The sequence below is a fragment of the Pan troglodytes genome, chromosome 2 (genome assembly GCF_028858775.2).
Source record: "Pan troglodytes isolate AG18354 chromosome 2, NHGRI_mPanTro3-v2.0_pri, whole genome shotgun sequence".
In the NCBI taxonomy this organism is placed as follows: Eukaryota; Metazoa; Chordata; class Mammalia; order Primates; family Hominidae; genus Pan; species Pan troglodytes.
The window spans coordinates 142,770,730-142,785,206 of record NC_086015.1 but is presented as its reverse complement, the minus strand read 5'-3'; the positions used below and the strand labels follow the sequence as shown (position 1 = coordinate 142,785,206).

Below are 14,477 nucleotides of genomic sequence, written 5' to 3'. Positions count from 1 at the left end.
TTCCAGAATAGAAGAGTTTAGGAATGCTGGGGTTTAGCACACCTAATGTGGTTTCTCTACTGAAGGACTTTTTAGAGCCTTTACTATGTCCATGTGCATTGTGATTCTACAAGAAAGAGAAATACCTTGCAGTCATTCTTACCACTTTTTTAAGTATGGAACTCTTTGTTTAATATCTGTTAGTAATTTTTCAGAACTAGTGCTTCCTAGAGCAAGATTGGGAAACACTCTTCTAAAAAGACTTGGAAATGCTACCAGGCCCTAAAGGTGCCATGCAACAGTCCCCAAATGCTGGCCAGAGGATCCCTCACAGCAGTATCCCCTGTGCGGCTTGTTAAAAGCACTAATTCCCAGGTGTCTTCCCTTCTGAGTGGGAGTAGAGCCCAGGAATTTGGATATTTAATAAGCACTCTGAGGATTTGCTTTACAGCCAGTCTGGGGGGCTGTGCATGAGAGTAAGAATCTAAGAAGGAGTTACAGTACCTCCTATATAATCATCTTATATAATGTTTATTGTATTCCTCTGGTCTTTCTGTCTGCCTGTCCTCTCTGTTACCTGCATGGGCTCCTTCCCACCCATCCCCGATAAGCGCAGTGCCCAGTATTCATTATCAGCCTCTCCCTTCTTTCTGCATCATCTCTGGCTCAGCAGGCATTCTTAAAAGGATTCTACAGACACTTTTTGAGCACCTCACTGGAACAGACTCTGGGCTCAGGCTGAGAACAGAGACAGCCAGCCCCAGCCCCCACCTCAAGCTGGAGACAGGGTATGAATGGAGGTGAGTCCAGGCATGAATTAGGAAGGCTGCATGGAGGAGGGGGCACCTGCACTGAGACTTGCAGGATGACTGGATTATTGAGGTTGGAGACATTTCTGGGCCAAGGGGCAGGCTAAGGAAAGCACAAGGGCAGGAGATAGCATAAGTGTGAGGCACTCCATGCCACTAGGGCAGACTGGAGCCTCCAGTGAGAGGCAGGGGCAGCCAGAGTGACTCAGGAGGGACAACACACTGAGGCTACCATCCTCTCACACTTCACCTCTCTGCATATGCTTCCAGAATCCCTGTCTCAGCTTTTTGCCTGGCCTCCCCTCCTTCCTCTTAATTCTTGGTTCCCCTATTGAAAACCTATCTGTCTGTGAGGCCCAGTTCAGAATTCACCTTCCCTGTGGAACCAGCCCCAGCTGCTCTCATTAATATGAACTCTCTCCCTCTGCCAAAGCCCACTCCAGGTTCTTTCCAGAATCATTTTTGTAGGGACTACCAACTTAATCTGCTTGGCCCTATATTGTTGAGGGCCTCTTTCTCTCTGTTCAGACCCTAAATCCCACTCACTTGTTCTATTCTAAAGTAACTATTAAAAAAAAAAAAGGAAGTTTACATGAAATGAAAACCATGTTTTGAAGATGGCCGAATAGGAACAGCTCCAGTCTACAGCTCGCAGCAAGAGCGATACAGAAGACGGGTGATTTCTGCATTTCCAACTGAGGTACCGGGTTCATCTCACTGGGGAGTGCCAGACAGTAGGTGCAGGACAGTGGATGCAGCATACCGTGCACGAGCCGAAGCAGGGCGAGGCATTGCCTCACCCAGGAAGCACAAGGGGTCAGGGAATTCCCTTTCCTAGTCAAAGAAAGCGGTGACAGATGGCACCTGGAAAATCGGGTCACTCCCACCCTAATACTGCGCTTTTCCAACGGGCTTAAAAAACGGCACACCAGGAGATTATATCCCACACATGGCTCGGAGGGTCCTACACCCACAGAGTCTTGCTCATTGCTAGCACAGCAGTCTGAGATCAAACTGCAAGGTGGCAGCGAGGCTGGGGGAGGGGTGCCCGCCATTGCCAAGTTAGTTGTTTGATTAGGTAAACAAAGCATCCGGGAAGCTCCAACTGGGTGGAGCCCACCACAGCTCAAGGAGGCCTGCCTGCCTCTGGAGGCTCCACCTCTGGGGGCAGGACACAGACAAACAGACAGCAGTAACCTCTGCAGACTTAAATGTCCCTCTCTGACGCTTTGAAGAGAGTAGTGGTTCTCCCAGCACGCAGCTTGAGATCTGAGAACGGGCAGACTGCCTCCTCAAGTAGGTCCCTGACCCCCGAGTAGCCTAACTGGGAGGCATCCCCCAGTAGGGGCGGACTGACACCTCACACGGCCGAGTACTCCTCTGAGACAAAACTTCCAGAGGAACGATCAGGCAGCAGCATCTGCGGTTCACCAATATCTGCTGTTCTGCAGCCACCACTGCTGATACCCAGGCAAACGGGGTCTGGAGTGGACCTCTAGCAAACTCCAACAGACATGCAGCTGAGGGTCCTGTCTGTTAGAAGGAAAACTAACAAACAGAAAGGACATCCACACCAAAAACCCATCTATACGTCACCATCATCAAAGACCAAAGGTAGATAAAACCACAAAGATGGGAAAAAAACAGAGCAGAAAAACTGGAAACTCTAAAAATCAGAGTGCCTCTCCTCCTCCAAAGGAACGCAGCTCCTCACCAGCAATGGAACAAAGTTGGACAGAGAATGACTTTGACAAGTTGAGAGAAGAAGGCTTCAGACGATCAAACTACTCCGAGCTACAGGAGGAAATCTGAACCAATGGCAAAGAAGTTAAAATCTTTGAAAAAAAATTAGATGAATGGATAACTAGAATAACCAATGCACAGAAGTCTTTAAAGGACCTGATGGAGCTGAAAACCAAGGCACGAGAGCTACCTGATGAATGTAGAAGCCTCAGGAGCCGATGCAATCAACTGGAAGAAAGGGTATCAGTGATGGAAGATGAAATGAATGAAATGAAACGATAAGAGAAGTTTAGAGGAAAAAGAGTAAAAAGAAACGAACAAAGCCTCCAAGAAATATGGGACTATATGAAAAGACCAAATCTACGTCTGATTGGTGTGCCTGAAAGTGACGGGGAGAATGGAACCAAGTTGGAAAACACTCTGCAGGATATTATCCAGGAGAACTTCCCCAGTCTAGCAAGGCAGGCCAACATTCAAATTCAGGAAATACAGAGAATACCACAAAGATACTTCTCGAGAAGAGCAACTCCAAGACACATAATTGTCAGATTCACCAAAGTTGAAATGAAGGAAAAAATGTTAAGGGCAGCCAGAGAGAAAGGTCGGGTTACCCTCAAAGGGAAGCCCATCAGACTAACAGCTGATCTCTCGGCAGAAACTCTACAAGCCAGAAGAGAGTGGAGACCAATATTCAACATTCTTAAAGAAAAGAATTTTCAACCCAGAATTTCATATCCAGCCAAACTAAGCTTCATAAGTGAAGGAGAAATAAAACCCTTCACAGACAAGCAAATGCTGAGAGATTTTGTCACCACCAGGCCTGCTCTAAAAGAGCTCCTGAAGGAAGCACTAAACATGGAAAGGAACAACTGGTACCAGCCACTGCAAAATCATGCCAAATTGTAAAGATCATCAAGGCTAGGAAGAAACGGCATCAACTAACGAGCAAAATAACCAGCTAACATCATAATGACAGGTTCAAATTCACACATAACAATATTAACTTTAAATGTAAATTGGCTAAATGCTCCAATTAAAAGACACAGACTGGTAAATTGGATAAAGAGTCAAGACCCATCAGTGTGCTGTATTCAGGAAACCCATCTCACGGGCAGAGACACACATAGGCTCAAAATAAAGGGATGGAGGAACATCTACCAAGCAAATGGAACAAAAAAAGGCAGGGGTTGCAATCCTAGTCTCTGATAAAACAGACTTTAAACCAACAAAGATCAAAAGAGACAAAGAAGGCCATTACATCATGGTAAAGGGATCAATTCAACAAGAAGAGCTAACTATCCTAAATATATATGCACCCAATACAGGAGCACCCAGATTCATAAAGCAAGTCCTTAGTGACCTACAAAGAGACTTAGACTCCCACACAATAATAATGGGAGACTTTAACACCCCACTGTCAACATTAGACAGATCAACGAGACAGAAAGTTAACAAGGATACCCAGGAATTGAACTCAGCTCTGCACCAAGCAGACTTAATAGACATCTACAGAACTCTCCACCTGAAATCAACAGAATATACATTCTTTTCAGCACCACACCACACCTATTCCAAAATTGACCACATAGTTGGAAGTAAAGCACTCCTCAGCAAATGTAAAAGAACAGAAATTATAACAAACTGTCCCTCAGACCACAGTGCAATCAAACTAGAACTCAGGATTAAGAAACTCACTCAAAACCGGAACAACCTGCTCCTGAATGACTACTGGGTAAATAATGAAATGAAGGCAGAAATAAAGATGTTCTTTGAAACCAACTAGAACAAAGACACAACATACCAGAATCTCTGGGACACATTCAAAGCAGTGTGTAGAGGGAAATTTATAGCACTAAAGGCCACAAGACAAAGCAGGAAAGATCCAAAATTGACACCCTAACATCACAATTAAAAGAACTAGAAAAGCAAGAGCAAACACATTCAAAAGCTAGAAGGCAAGAAATAACTAAAATCAGAGCAGAACTGAAGGAAATAGAGACACAAAAAAACCCTTCAAAAAAGTAATGAATCCAGGAGCTGGTTTTTTGAAAAGATCAACAAAATTGATAGACCACTAGCAAGACTAATAAAGAAGAAAAGAGAGAAGAATCAAATAGATGCAATAAAAAATGATAAAGGGGATATCACCACCGATCCCACAGAAATACAAACTACCATCAGAGAATACTATAAACACCTCTATGCAAATAAACTAGAAAATCCAGAAGAAATGGATAAATTCCTGGACACATACACCCTCCCAAGACTAAACCAGGAAGAAGTTGAATCTCTGAATAGACCAATAACAGGCTCTGAAATTGAGGCAATAATCAATAGCTTACCAACCAAAAAAAGTCCAGGACCAGATGGATTCACAGCCAAATTCTATCAGAGGTACAAAGAGGAGCTAGTACCATTCCTTCTGAAACTATTGCAATCAATAGAAAAAGAGGGAATCCTCCCTAACTCAATTTATGAGGCCAGCATCATCCTGATACCAAAGCCTGGCAGAGACACAACAAAAAAAGAGAATTTTAGACCAATATCCTTGATGAACATCGATGCAAAAATCCTCAATAAAATACTGGCAAACCGAATCCAGCAGCACATCAAAAAGCATATCCACCATGATCAAGTGGGCTTCATCCCTGGGATGCAAGGCTGGTTCAACATACGCAAATCAATAAATGTAATCCAGCATATAAACAGAACCAAATCTCAATAGATGCAGAAAAGGCCTTTGACAAAATTCAACAACACTTCATGCTAAAAACTCTCAATAAATTAGGTATTGATGGGATGTATCTCAAAATAATAAGAGCTATCTATGACAAACCCACAGCCAATATCATACTGAATGGGCAAAAACTGGAAGCATTCCCTTTGAAAACTGCCACAAGACAGGGATGCCCTCTCTCACCACTCCTATTCAACATAGTGTTGGAAGTTCTGGTCAGGGCAATCAGGCAGGAGAAGGAAATAAAGGGTATTCAGTTAGGAAAAGAGGAAGTCAAATTGTCCCTGTTTGCAGATGACATGATTGTATATCTAGAAAACCCCATCGTCTCAGCCCAAAATCTCCTTAATTTGATAAGCAACTTCAGCAAAGTCTCAGGATACAAAATCAATGTACAAAAATCACAAGCATTCTTATACACCAATAACAGACAAAAAGCCAAATCGTGAGTGAACTCCCATTCACAATTGCTTCAAAGAGAATAAAATACCTAGGAATCCAACTTACAAGGGATGTGAAGGACTTCTTCAAGGAGAGCTACAAACCACTGCTCAATGAAATAAAAGAGGATACAAACAAATGGAAGAACATTCCATGCTCATGGGTAGGAAGAATCAATATCATGAAAATGGCCATACTGCCCAAGGTAATTTATAGATTCAATGCCATCTCCATCAACCTACCAATGACTTTCTTCACAGAATTGGAAAAAACTACTTTAAAGTTCATATGGAACCAAAAAAGAGCCCGCATTGCCAAGTCAATCCTAAGCCAAAAGAACAAATCTGGAGGCATCATGCTACCTGACTTCAAACTATACTACAAGGCTACAGTAACCAAAACAGCATGGTACTGGTACCAAAACAGAGATATAGACCAATGGAACAGAACAGAGCCCTCAGAAATAATGCCACCTATCTACAACTATCTGATCTTTGACAAACCTGACAAAAACAAGCAATGGGGAAAGGATTCCCTATTTAATAAATGGTGCTGGGAAAACTGGCTAGCCATATGTAGAAAGCTGAAACTGGATCCCTTCCTTACACCTTATACAAAAATTAATTCAAGATGGATTAAAGACTTAAATGTTAGACCTAAAACCATAAAAACCCTAGAAGAAAACCTAGGCATTACCATTCAGGACATAGGCATGGGCAAGGACTTCATGTCTAAAACACCAAAAGCAATGGCAACGAAAGCCAAAATTGACAAATGGGATCTAATTAAACTAAAGAGCTTCTGCACAGCAAAAGAAACTACCATCAGAGTGAACAGGTAACCTACAGAATGGGAGAAAATTTTTGCAACCTACTCATCTGACAAAGGGCTAATATCCAGAATCTACAATGAACTCAAACAAATTTACAAGAAAAAAACAAACAACTCCATCAAAAAGTGGGCAAAGGATATGAACAGACACTTCTCAAAAGAAGACATTTATGCAGCCAAAAAACACATGAAAAAATGCTCATCATCACTGGCCATCAGAGAAATGCAAATCAAAACCACAATGAGATACCATCTCACACCAGTTAGAATGGCAATCATTAAAAAGTCAGGAAACAACAGGTGCTGGAGAGGAGGTGGAGAAATAGGGAGAATTTTACACTTTGGTGGGACTGTAAACTAGTTCAACCATTGTGGAATTCACTGTGGCGATTCCTCAGGGATCTAGAACTAGAAATACCATTTGACCCAGCCATCCCATTACTGGGTATATACCCAAAGGATTATAAATCATGCTGCTATAAAGACACATGCACACGTATGTTTATTGCGGCACTATTCACAATAGCAGACTTGGAACCAACCCAAATGTCCAACAACGATAGACTGGATTAAGAAAATGTGGCACATATACACCATGGAATACTATGCAGCCATAAAAAATGATGAGTTCATGTCCTTTGTAGGGACATGGATGAAACTGGAAACCATCATTCTCAGCAAACTATCACAAGGACAAAAAACCAAACACCGCATGTTCTCACTCGTAGGTGGGAATTGAACAATAAGAACACATGGACACAGGAAGGGGAACATCACACAGTGGGACTGTTGTGGGGTGGGGGAAGGGGGGAGGGATAGCATTAGGAGATATACCTAATGCTAAATGACGAGTTAATGGGTGCAGCACACCAACATGGCATATGTATACATATGTAACAAACCTGCACGTTGTGCACATGTACCCTAAAACTTAAAGTACAATAATAATAAAATTTTTAAAAAAAGAAAACTATGTTTTTCAGTTTACCAAAACATATCAGGGACTTTAAAAATCTTTGCACTCTTTGCTTGATAAATTCCCATTCTAGGAATCTGGCTAAGGAAATAATTAGAGATTGGGACAAAGATTTATGCAGAAAGATGTTTATCACAACAGTTTTTACAATGGCAGGAAGTAAAAGCAATATCAATGTTTAAATATAAAGGAAAGTATACCTAAATTATACTGTATACATAGCATAAAGAAACTACATAAAAGGTTTTGATGATGTGGAGAAACACTTATGAAGGAAGTGGAAAAAAATCAGGATACAATACTGCATATAATCTTAAGTATATAAAAATATGACTATACTTCCCATCTGTTAGCATGTCTAAATAGAAAAGACTAAGGAAATACACTAAAAACTGATGGTGTTTTGTAGAAAGCAGAATTAATATTGTTGTTGTTATTTCTGCTTTAAATACTTACATATTTTCCATACATTCCATAAAGAACACAGTTTGATGTTTGTAATTGGGGTAAAATGTAGAGCAATTAAAAACAGGAAGGTGGAATTTTTCTCAGCATAAGTTTGGCTCTTGATTAGATGGCATGTGTGTTACTAGTGACATATTTCTAAAGGACCATTTTGTGTGCTGCGTATTTTATTGGTGTGCTTTTATGCTCTGGGGTTGCAAATTACGTGATGAGCTCAGCAATTTCTGGCTGCCAGAGCCTTGCTTTGCCCATCACTTCTATGATTTGCAGGCCTCCTTGGGCTCACCCAGAGTCATATGGATTGCTACATTCTGGGCTGCTTGGGTGTGACACTTTGGGATGGATGATGCCTTCAGTTCTTTAACAGCTGACTCTGTCTGTCTTTTGTGAAGGTGGCGCCCACCCATGGCTGATGGAACGAAGCACAGCTCAGCCACATTCAGAGGATTCCCTCTCCCAAAAGAGCAGGCCCTTTATCTGTTTCCGTTTTATACTGAATGTTCCAAGGTGGCCTTGTGTGGTAAATTTAGGTGCTGCCTGTCAGATGCTTCATCTCTCATGTCCTCTTCAGACCCAGAAGTCCCACATTTCTGAGTGTGTCTGTGAGGTACCATGACAGACATCACTGTTGGTGGCAGTGTTCACATGCTGCGCCAGACAGGAAATTTACATTGCATTCTCTCCATCACTCAATTCCCATAACTTCCAAAGAAAGCTTTACTATCCCCATTTTATGGCTGAAGAAACAGGCCCATAGGCTAAGTAATTTTCCTGAGGGTACCAGCAGATTTAAAGTTGAACCCAGAGCTGACTGACCTCAAGATTAGTGTTCTTTGATCTCACAGACTTAGGACAACCAAACTTTCAAAGATCCTAGTGGCACTTCCCTCACAGTCTATGTAAATTTCAGCTTTATCTACCTTTCAAAGCCCTTAGCTACTCAAAGGTAGAGCACACTGCCCCCAGAATGCCTATGGACATCCCATTTGTTTATGTATCTGTATCACTGTTAGGAGAAATCATATTGATTTCTTTATACTACACCCTGGAGTTACATACTTAGGACTTGGATAGAGTCACTCGGTCTAAAAATTTTGTAACAGTGTTGTAAATGGATTTGGAAGAGATGTGTGAATGCGTTTGTGAGCCCTGAAGACAGGACTGCCAGGAATTAGAAGTCTGAGGCCCATGTTGCCCGAGAAGTGATCTATCACATGGTATTGTCGTCATGAAATAACAGGCACCACCAGCCTCACAGACATGCCTTTGATTTGGGGGGCAGGGGAGGTGTGGGCCCTTGTTCCTTCTAGGCAAGGCTCAAAGTGAATAGTATTCCTTACTGTCATTGTTAATGAATCAAACGGTACCCAATGTTGAAACTGACATGCAGAAATTGTCCCCACAAAAAAATCTATTGGAAAAAGGAGGTGGTATCTTCTCTGTTCTCTGACCTGTAGGAAGAGAGGGGGTGTGTCCCAGGTCCCAGCAAATCCTGGAATGAAATGCACATCATAGTACCTCCCCCATAGGAAGACCACATAAAACTACCTAATTGTTTGAAAGACCAAACACTGTTCTCCTTTATACTACACTGGTTGGATAGATAAGAAATTGGAGTAAAACTTCACAGATGCAGAACCGTTCAAATATACATATGTGTTGTGAGCAATGGGACCAGCCCAAATTAGTGAAAAGTATGAGTTACTGAATAATTGTTAAATGCTGTTTTATTGGTTTAAAAAGGCCAGACACTGGGAGACAGTTCATAAATGTTGAGTGGGTGTTTCTATGAATAGAGTGATAGATAAATGAGTAAATGGATAAGTGAATGAATGAATAAATGAAGGGTAATATCCTCATTTTAAAGTTGAGATCACATGAGGTATTGAACAGCAGAACCAGAATTTGGGTGTAAGGTGTCTGGCTCTAGAGTCTTAGTTTGTAACCACTAAGAGTTCATACATGCATGAATGAAGGAATGTTTGAATATCGTTTACTAGACCAGTATTATGCCGCTAGAGCATTTGAAAAGTGTGTTTCTGTGATTGCATATGTTGCTTTAAATGAGTCTAGAGCTCATCATCTCATGGATGGGGAAACTGATACCCAGAGAAAGGTCTTGGCTCCGGCCGCACAGCAGCCTGTGCCCAGTTGAGGCCAGGACTCAGACTTCTCCATGACACCTCCAGTCTCTCACTTTCCATTCCACAGTTGCTCCAGTGCTTTTGTGTGAACTCATCTCTCTGGTCCACATTTGGATTCCTTCAAAGGTTCCACCTGAGAGGATCCTAAACTGACCATTTACACAAGTTTTTCTCCAGTATGGTAGCCCTGGAGCCTCTCTTTACTCAGACTTTGTGGTGATTGACAGGGGCCAGTACTCTGGGACCCCAGTCTTTGCCATTTACTGAAGCTGGGATCAGCTTCTGGAAGAATCAGAGACCCTGCAGCTTGTTTCTAGCATAGACTTGGATTTCCTTTGCTGATTAGCTCACCAAGAGGGACACGGATAGTTCCAGGAAAATCAGTCTGGGACTCTAGGAAGGGCTTCTCCAGTATAATGCAAGTACAGATTTCCACCAGCAGGCAGCAGCAGAACCCAGCAGTTACAAATGCCACACCTGGAGGATGGCTGCCTGGGTTTGACACCTGACTTATCTGCCTAACTGAGTGACCTCAGGCAAGTCACTTATCTCTCTCTGCCTCAGTTGCCCCCTCCATAAAATGGGAACAACAATACTCACCTCATAAATTGTTCTGGGGTGCATACGGTATTATACACATAAAGAGCTTAGTAGTAGTGCCCATAGTAATCTCCCAATAAATGTTATGTATTATTTCATTATCACAATTAGCATTCTGTTAGAACACATTCCAAAGGATTATCCACATTAAGCATTGTTCTAGAGCTTTGTTTTATTGGAAACTGCAATGAAAAGGCCACCAGTTGGAGTCTTAGAGACCTTTTGTTTATCCAAAGAGCCTTTATAATTAATCTTTATAGTGAGATTTTTATATAAAAGTGCCAGGTACTAGTTCCTAGTAACACAAGGGCTGAAATGGATTTCAAATAAGGCAGTGACTTGTCCAAGGCCCACGGCTTGTTGGTCTCAGAGCTTTCAGAACCTTACCTTCTATCAGAAGACACAGTACTGGGTACAGCACAGCCACCTTTAGAGCACTCTGCCTTGGTCCAAAGCAACCACAGACAGACTTCTGTTAGAACACTGAAAAGAAAAAAAATCGTATTCCTTGGCACTTTTCCAATATTAAACAAAAGGTGTATTGATTAAATCATTAGTTACAACTGTATTCCCTGAAATGGCTGCAGATTCATTTACATGCTTTTTCTTTTCAAGTCATGAACATGGAGACACTGAGTTCTCGATACATTCCAAGAAAAGCATTTTGTGAGACTTTCCAATAGAATATGATGTTGTCTTTCCTGGCAGTGACCTCTCTCTAACTTTACTGGGTCCGTCCTTGTTTTTGCAGCTGTGCCTGAGCTGAAGCTTCTCTGCGGGGCAGACGTCTTGAAGACCTTCCAGACCCCCAACCTCTGGAAGGATGCGCACATCCAGGAAATAGTGGAGAAGTTTGGCTTGGTGTGCGTGGGCCGAGTAGGTCACGACCCAAAAGGTTACATCGCAGAATCTCCCATCCTACGGATGCACCAGCACAACATTCACCTGGCCAAGGAGCCTGTGCAGAATGAGATCAGTGCCACATACGTCAGGCGAGCCTTGGGCCAAGGGCAGAGCGTAAAGTACCTGATTCCCGATGCTGTCATCACCTACATCAAGGACCATGGCCTCTACACCAAGGGCAGTACCTGGAAAGGCAAAAGCACCCAGAGCACTGAGGGCAAGACATGCTAGGGAGGGGGGACTCAGCATCCACACCTCCTCCAACAAGCTCCTGCTGGGGAGAGGGCTGTTAAGGTTTCTGTTTTACTTTGGTTTTTGCTTCTCCATTTTTCATTTGCTTTATTTCTACAGTGATTCTACTTCTGAGGAGTCTTCTGTCCCAGGAAGAGATACCTTCTTTACAGGAGAGGAAAGGTCTAAATCACAAGGATAGACATTTATCAAAGAAGTTAAAATGGTGTGGCAGGTCATTAGGATTAGGCAGAATCTCTCAGAGCTGCTGGACAAGGAGGTCTACTTATTTTGTGTGGATGGTAATTATGGCATGCACGCTGAATGCAGTTCTGAGCATGGCAGCGGCCCCTGAGGGTCAGATCAGAATTGCCCACAATGTGTTTTTTAACTAGGACCAGGTGCAGCATGCTAGTCTTGATTGGAAAGATTTGACAGGATGCTAATTACTGAACAGTGGGTTTTGTCAACGCCCTGGTTTCAGAATATGAACTGAGGAGTCAAACAGTTGGAAACAGCACATTGCTGATTTACACTGGATCTTGCCTTACAAACCATTGTCTGCCTGCCTAACCAGCCTTTCATAAAATTTAAACAAAACTCTTTCTACGTAGTGATCCTCAAGCAATATTTTTGATACAGCAAGTGTCAAACTTGCTATAGCATAAAAGCCGGGGCTCCTGATTTCCAGGTTTCTAAAAAGGAACTGAGGTAAAACAGATGCCTGACCGTTTTAAAGGATCTTTTTTAATGTTTTATGACTGCCTGTCTGTTTGAATACTGGCAAAGGGATAAATAATAAATTGACATCAAAAAGTACTAATGAAAAATTTCTCTTTTTTCTTCCTTTGTTATATTATTAATGCCTGATGTACCAGCTGTTGCTCTTCTTTTTAGCTGCTTCATGAAATTTGCTACTGTTCCAATTGAACTGGCATGAATTTAAAAGTTTGTGTTTCCAGGTAGTAGGAATGGAGGAAGCAATTGCTTTTTGGTGCCACACAAACGGCCTTCTAAAAGAAACCACTGGGCCGATAGCTCTTTTCAGGTAGGTCTCTGAAATATTAGAACAGGGGCCTCATGTGCATGTAGGATTTGTCATTCCGTTACCAAATTAGGGAAAGGTTTTGATTGGCCTAATTATGTTTGGGTTTACTCATTATACTTGCTGACCACATGACTGAATGCATTCAGAATTTACGTCTCCATGGTTTTACTCTGGTTCATCCTTGCTACAGGTTTAGTCATGCAGAAAAACAAAGGGCCCGTTAGGAAGAATCTATTTTCTCCCCCCGCAAAACATCTCAGTGTTTGCATATGTGTCATGAAGTGAAGTAGGAAATCAGGATTTTCTGGATCCAGCAAGGTCAGGGTGGGGAGCAGATTTTGATCCCTGCAACCACTGAAGCTGCCAGCCATTCCTCACCCTAAATGAACTCTGCACTCCAAGAGGTCCCTAAGGACCCTGAGAATCCAGGGGGATAGGAATCAGACAGCCTTGTCCAAAAGCTGCCACAGCAAGCTGTGTGACTTTGACTAACTCCCTTCCCCCACTGTGAGCCTCCATTTCCCTGCCTCTAAAATGGGAGGTTTAATCAGACACCTCTAAATTATCTTCTAGTTCTGGTTTTCTAAGACTCTGAGTGCGTCTGACTTCAGCCTACCCAGCCTTCTTTGGATCCAGTGCATGTCTAGCCAGACTGGAAGCTCCCCAGGGGCAGAGAATCTTTGTTTCCAGGGTCCCAGAAAGGGCCCTAATTATATGGATCTCTAATTTCAAATCAATAATTTTTATTCTTATTTCTGGAAAAGGGCCTTCAAAATTATACAAGGTTTTGACTCTACAAAATGGATTTGCCATTTGCCCTGATGACAGTGTAGACAGAAGGGAAGTGACAATGTATTTGGGACCTGAAGGGTGAGTTCACAAGATCTGGGGATGGGTGGAGGCAGCTGGCTTTCAGGAAGAGGGAACATCACATGCAAAGGCCTTGAGGAAGAAGAGGCCAAAATGTGCAGCATGCTGAGCTGGATTCATCATCACTTCCTGGAGAAGGGGTACCTTATTGCATCATGCACCTGACAGCAGGTGTCTGAAGCCCCCATGCCCCTGTCCAGGCTTTCCATAGGCTCAGGGCACCAAGTCCAACCAGTCTGGAGGTGATGTCATCATCTCCCTGATCCATGTGTGCATCATGCAGCCCCTACCAGGCAAAACATCCATTTCTGAGCCTTTATGTTGTCTCTTTCTAAAATAAAACAACAAAACCTACTTCATTAAATACATATATAAATAAAACATTATATATCTTAATTTCTGTACTCTCACTTTATCTCATTGATTCATGTAGCCTCCTTTTTTTAGCATCAGAAGAGAAATATGTATCACTGCTGTGCTCCTGATTTATTGTGTTGACACTGACCTGCATACCTGATTCTACATTCCTTTCCGTTCCCTCGGGTCTTTTCTGCATCTGCTTTGCCAGGGTGTTTTGTTTATTTTGCAAGAACAGAAAAACAGTGGTTTGGGCTCCTGAGTAAATAGAATTTCCAGCCTTAAATAAAGGTTCTCCTGTGATAGCATGTACTGCCCAAATGAGAGGAGCTCTGTATCCTAG

General features: G+C 42.4%; 1 protein-coding gene across 25 annotated transcripts in view; it reads left to right on the top strand.

The window, feature by feature from the left end:
- Positions 1-12,678, top strand: part of NMNAT3 (nicotinamide nucleotide adenylyltransferase 3) — a 117,799-nt gene extending 105,121 nt beyond the window's left edge. For 19 of the 25 annotated variants that reach the window (XM_054681110.2, XM_009446557.4, XM_009446559.3 and 16 more), the window contains one exon: positions 11,477-12,678. In XM_054681110.2, the coding sequence (XP_054537085.1) occupies positions 11,477-11,486 (10 nt within the window). In that variant the 3' untranslated portion in view covers positions 11,487-12,678. Of the gene's footprint in view, positions 1-652; positions 780-11,476 lie in introns of all 25 variants that reach the window. The other 6 variants (XM_054681102.1, XM_054681100.1, XM_054681101.1 and 3 more) reach the window with 1 other exon arrangement.
- The last annotated feature ends 1,799 nt before the right edge of the window (positions 12,679-14,477 follow it).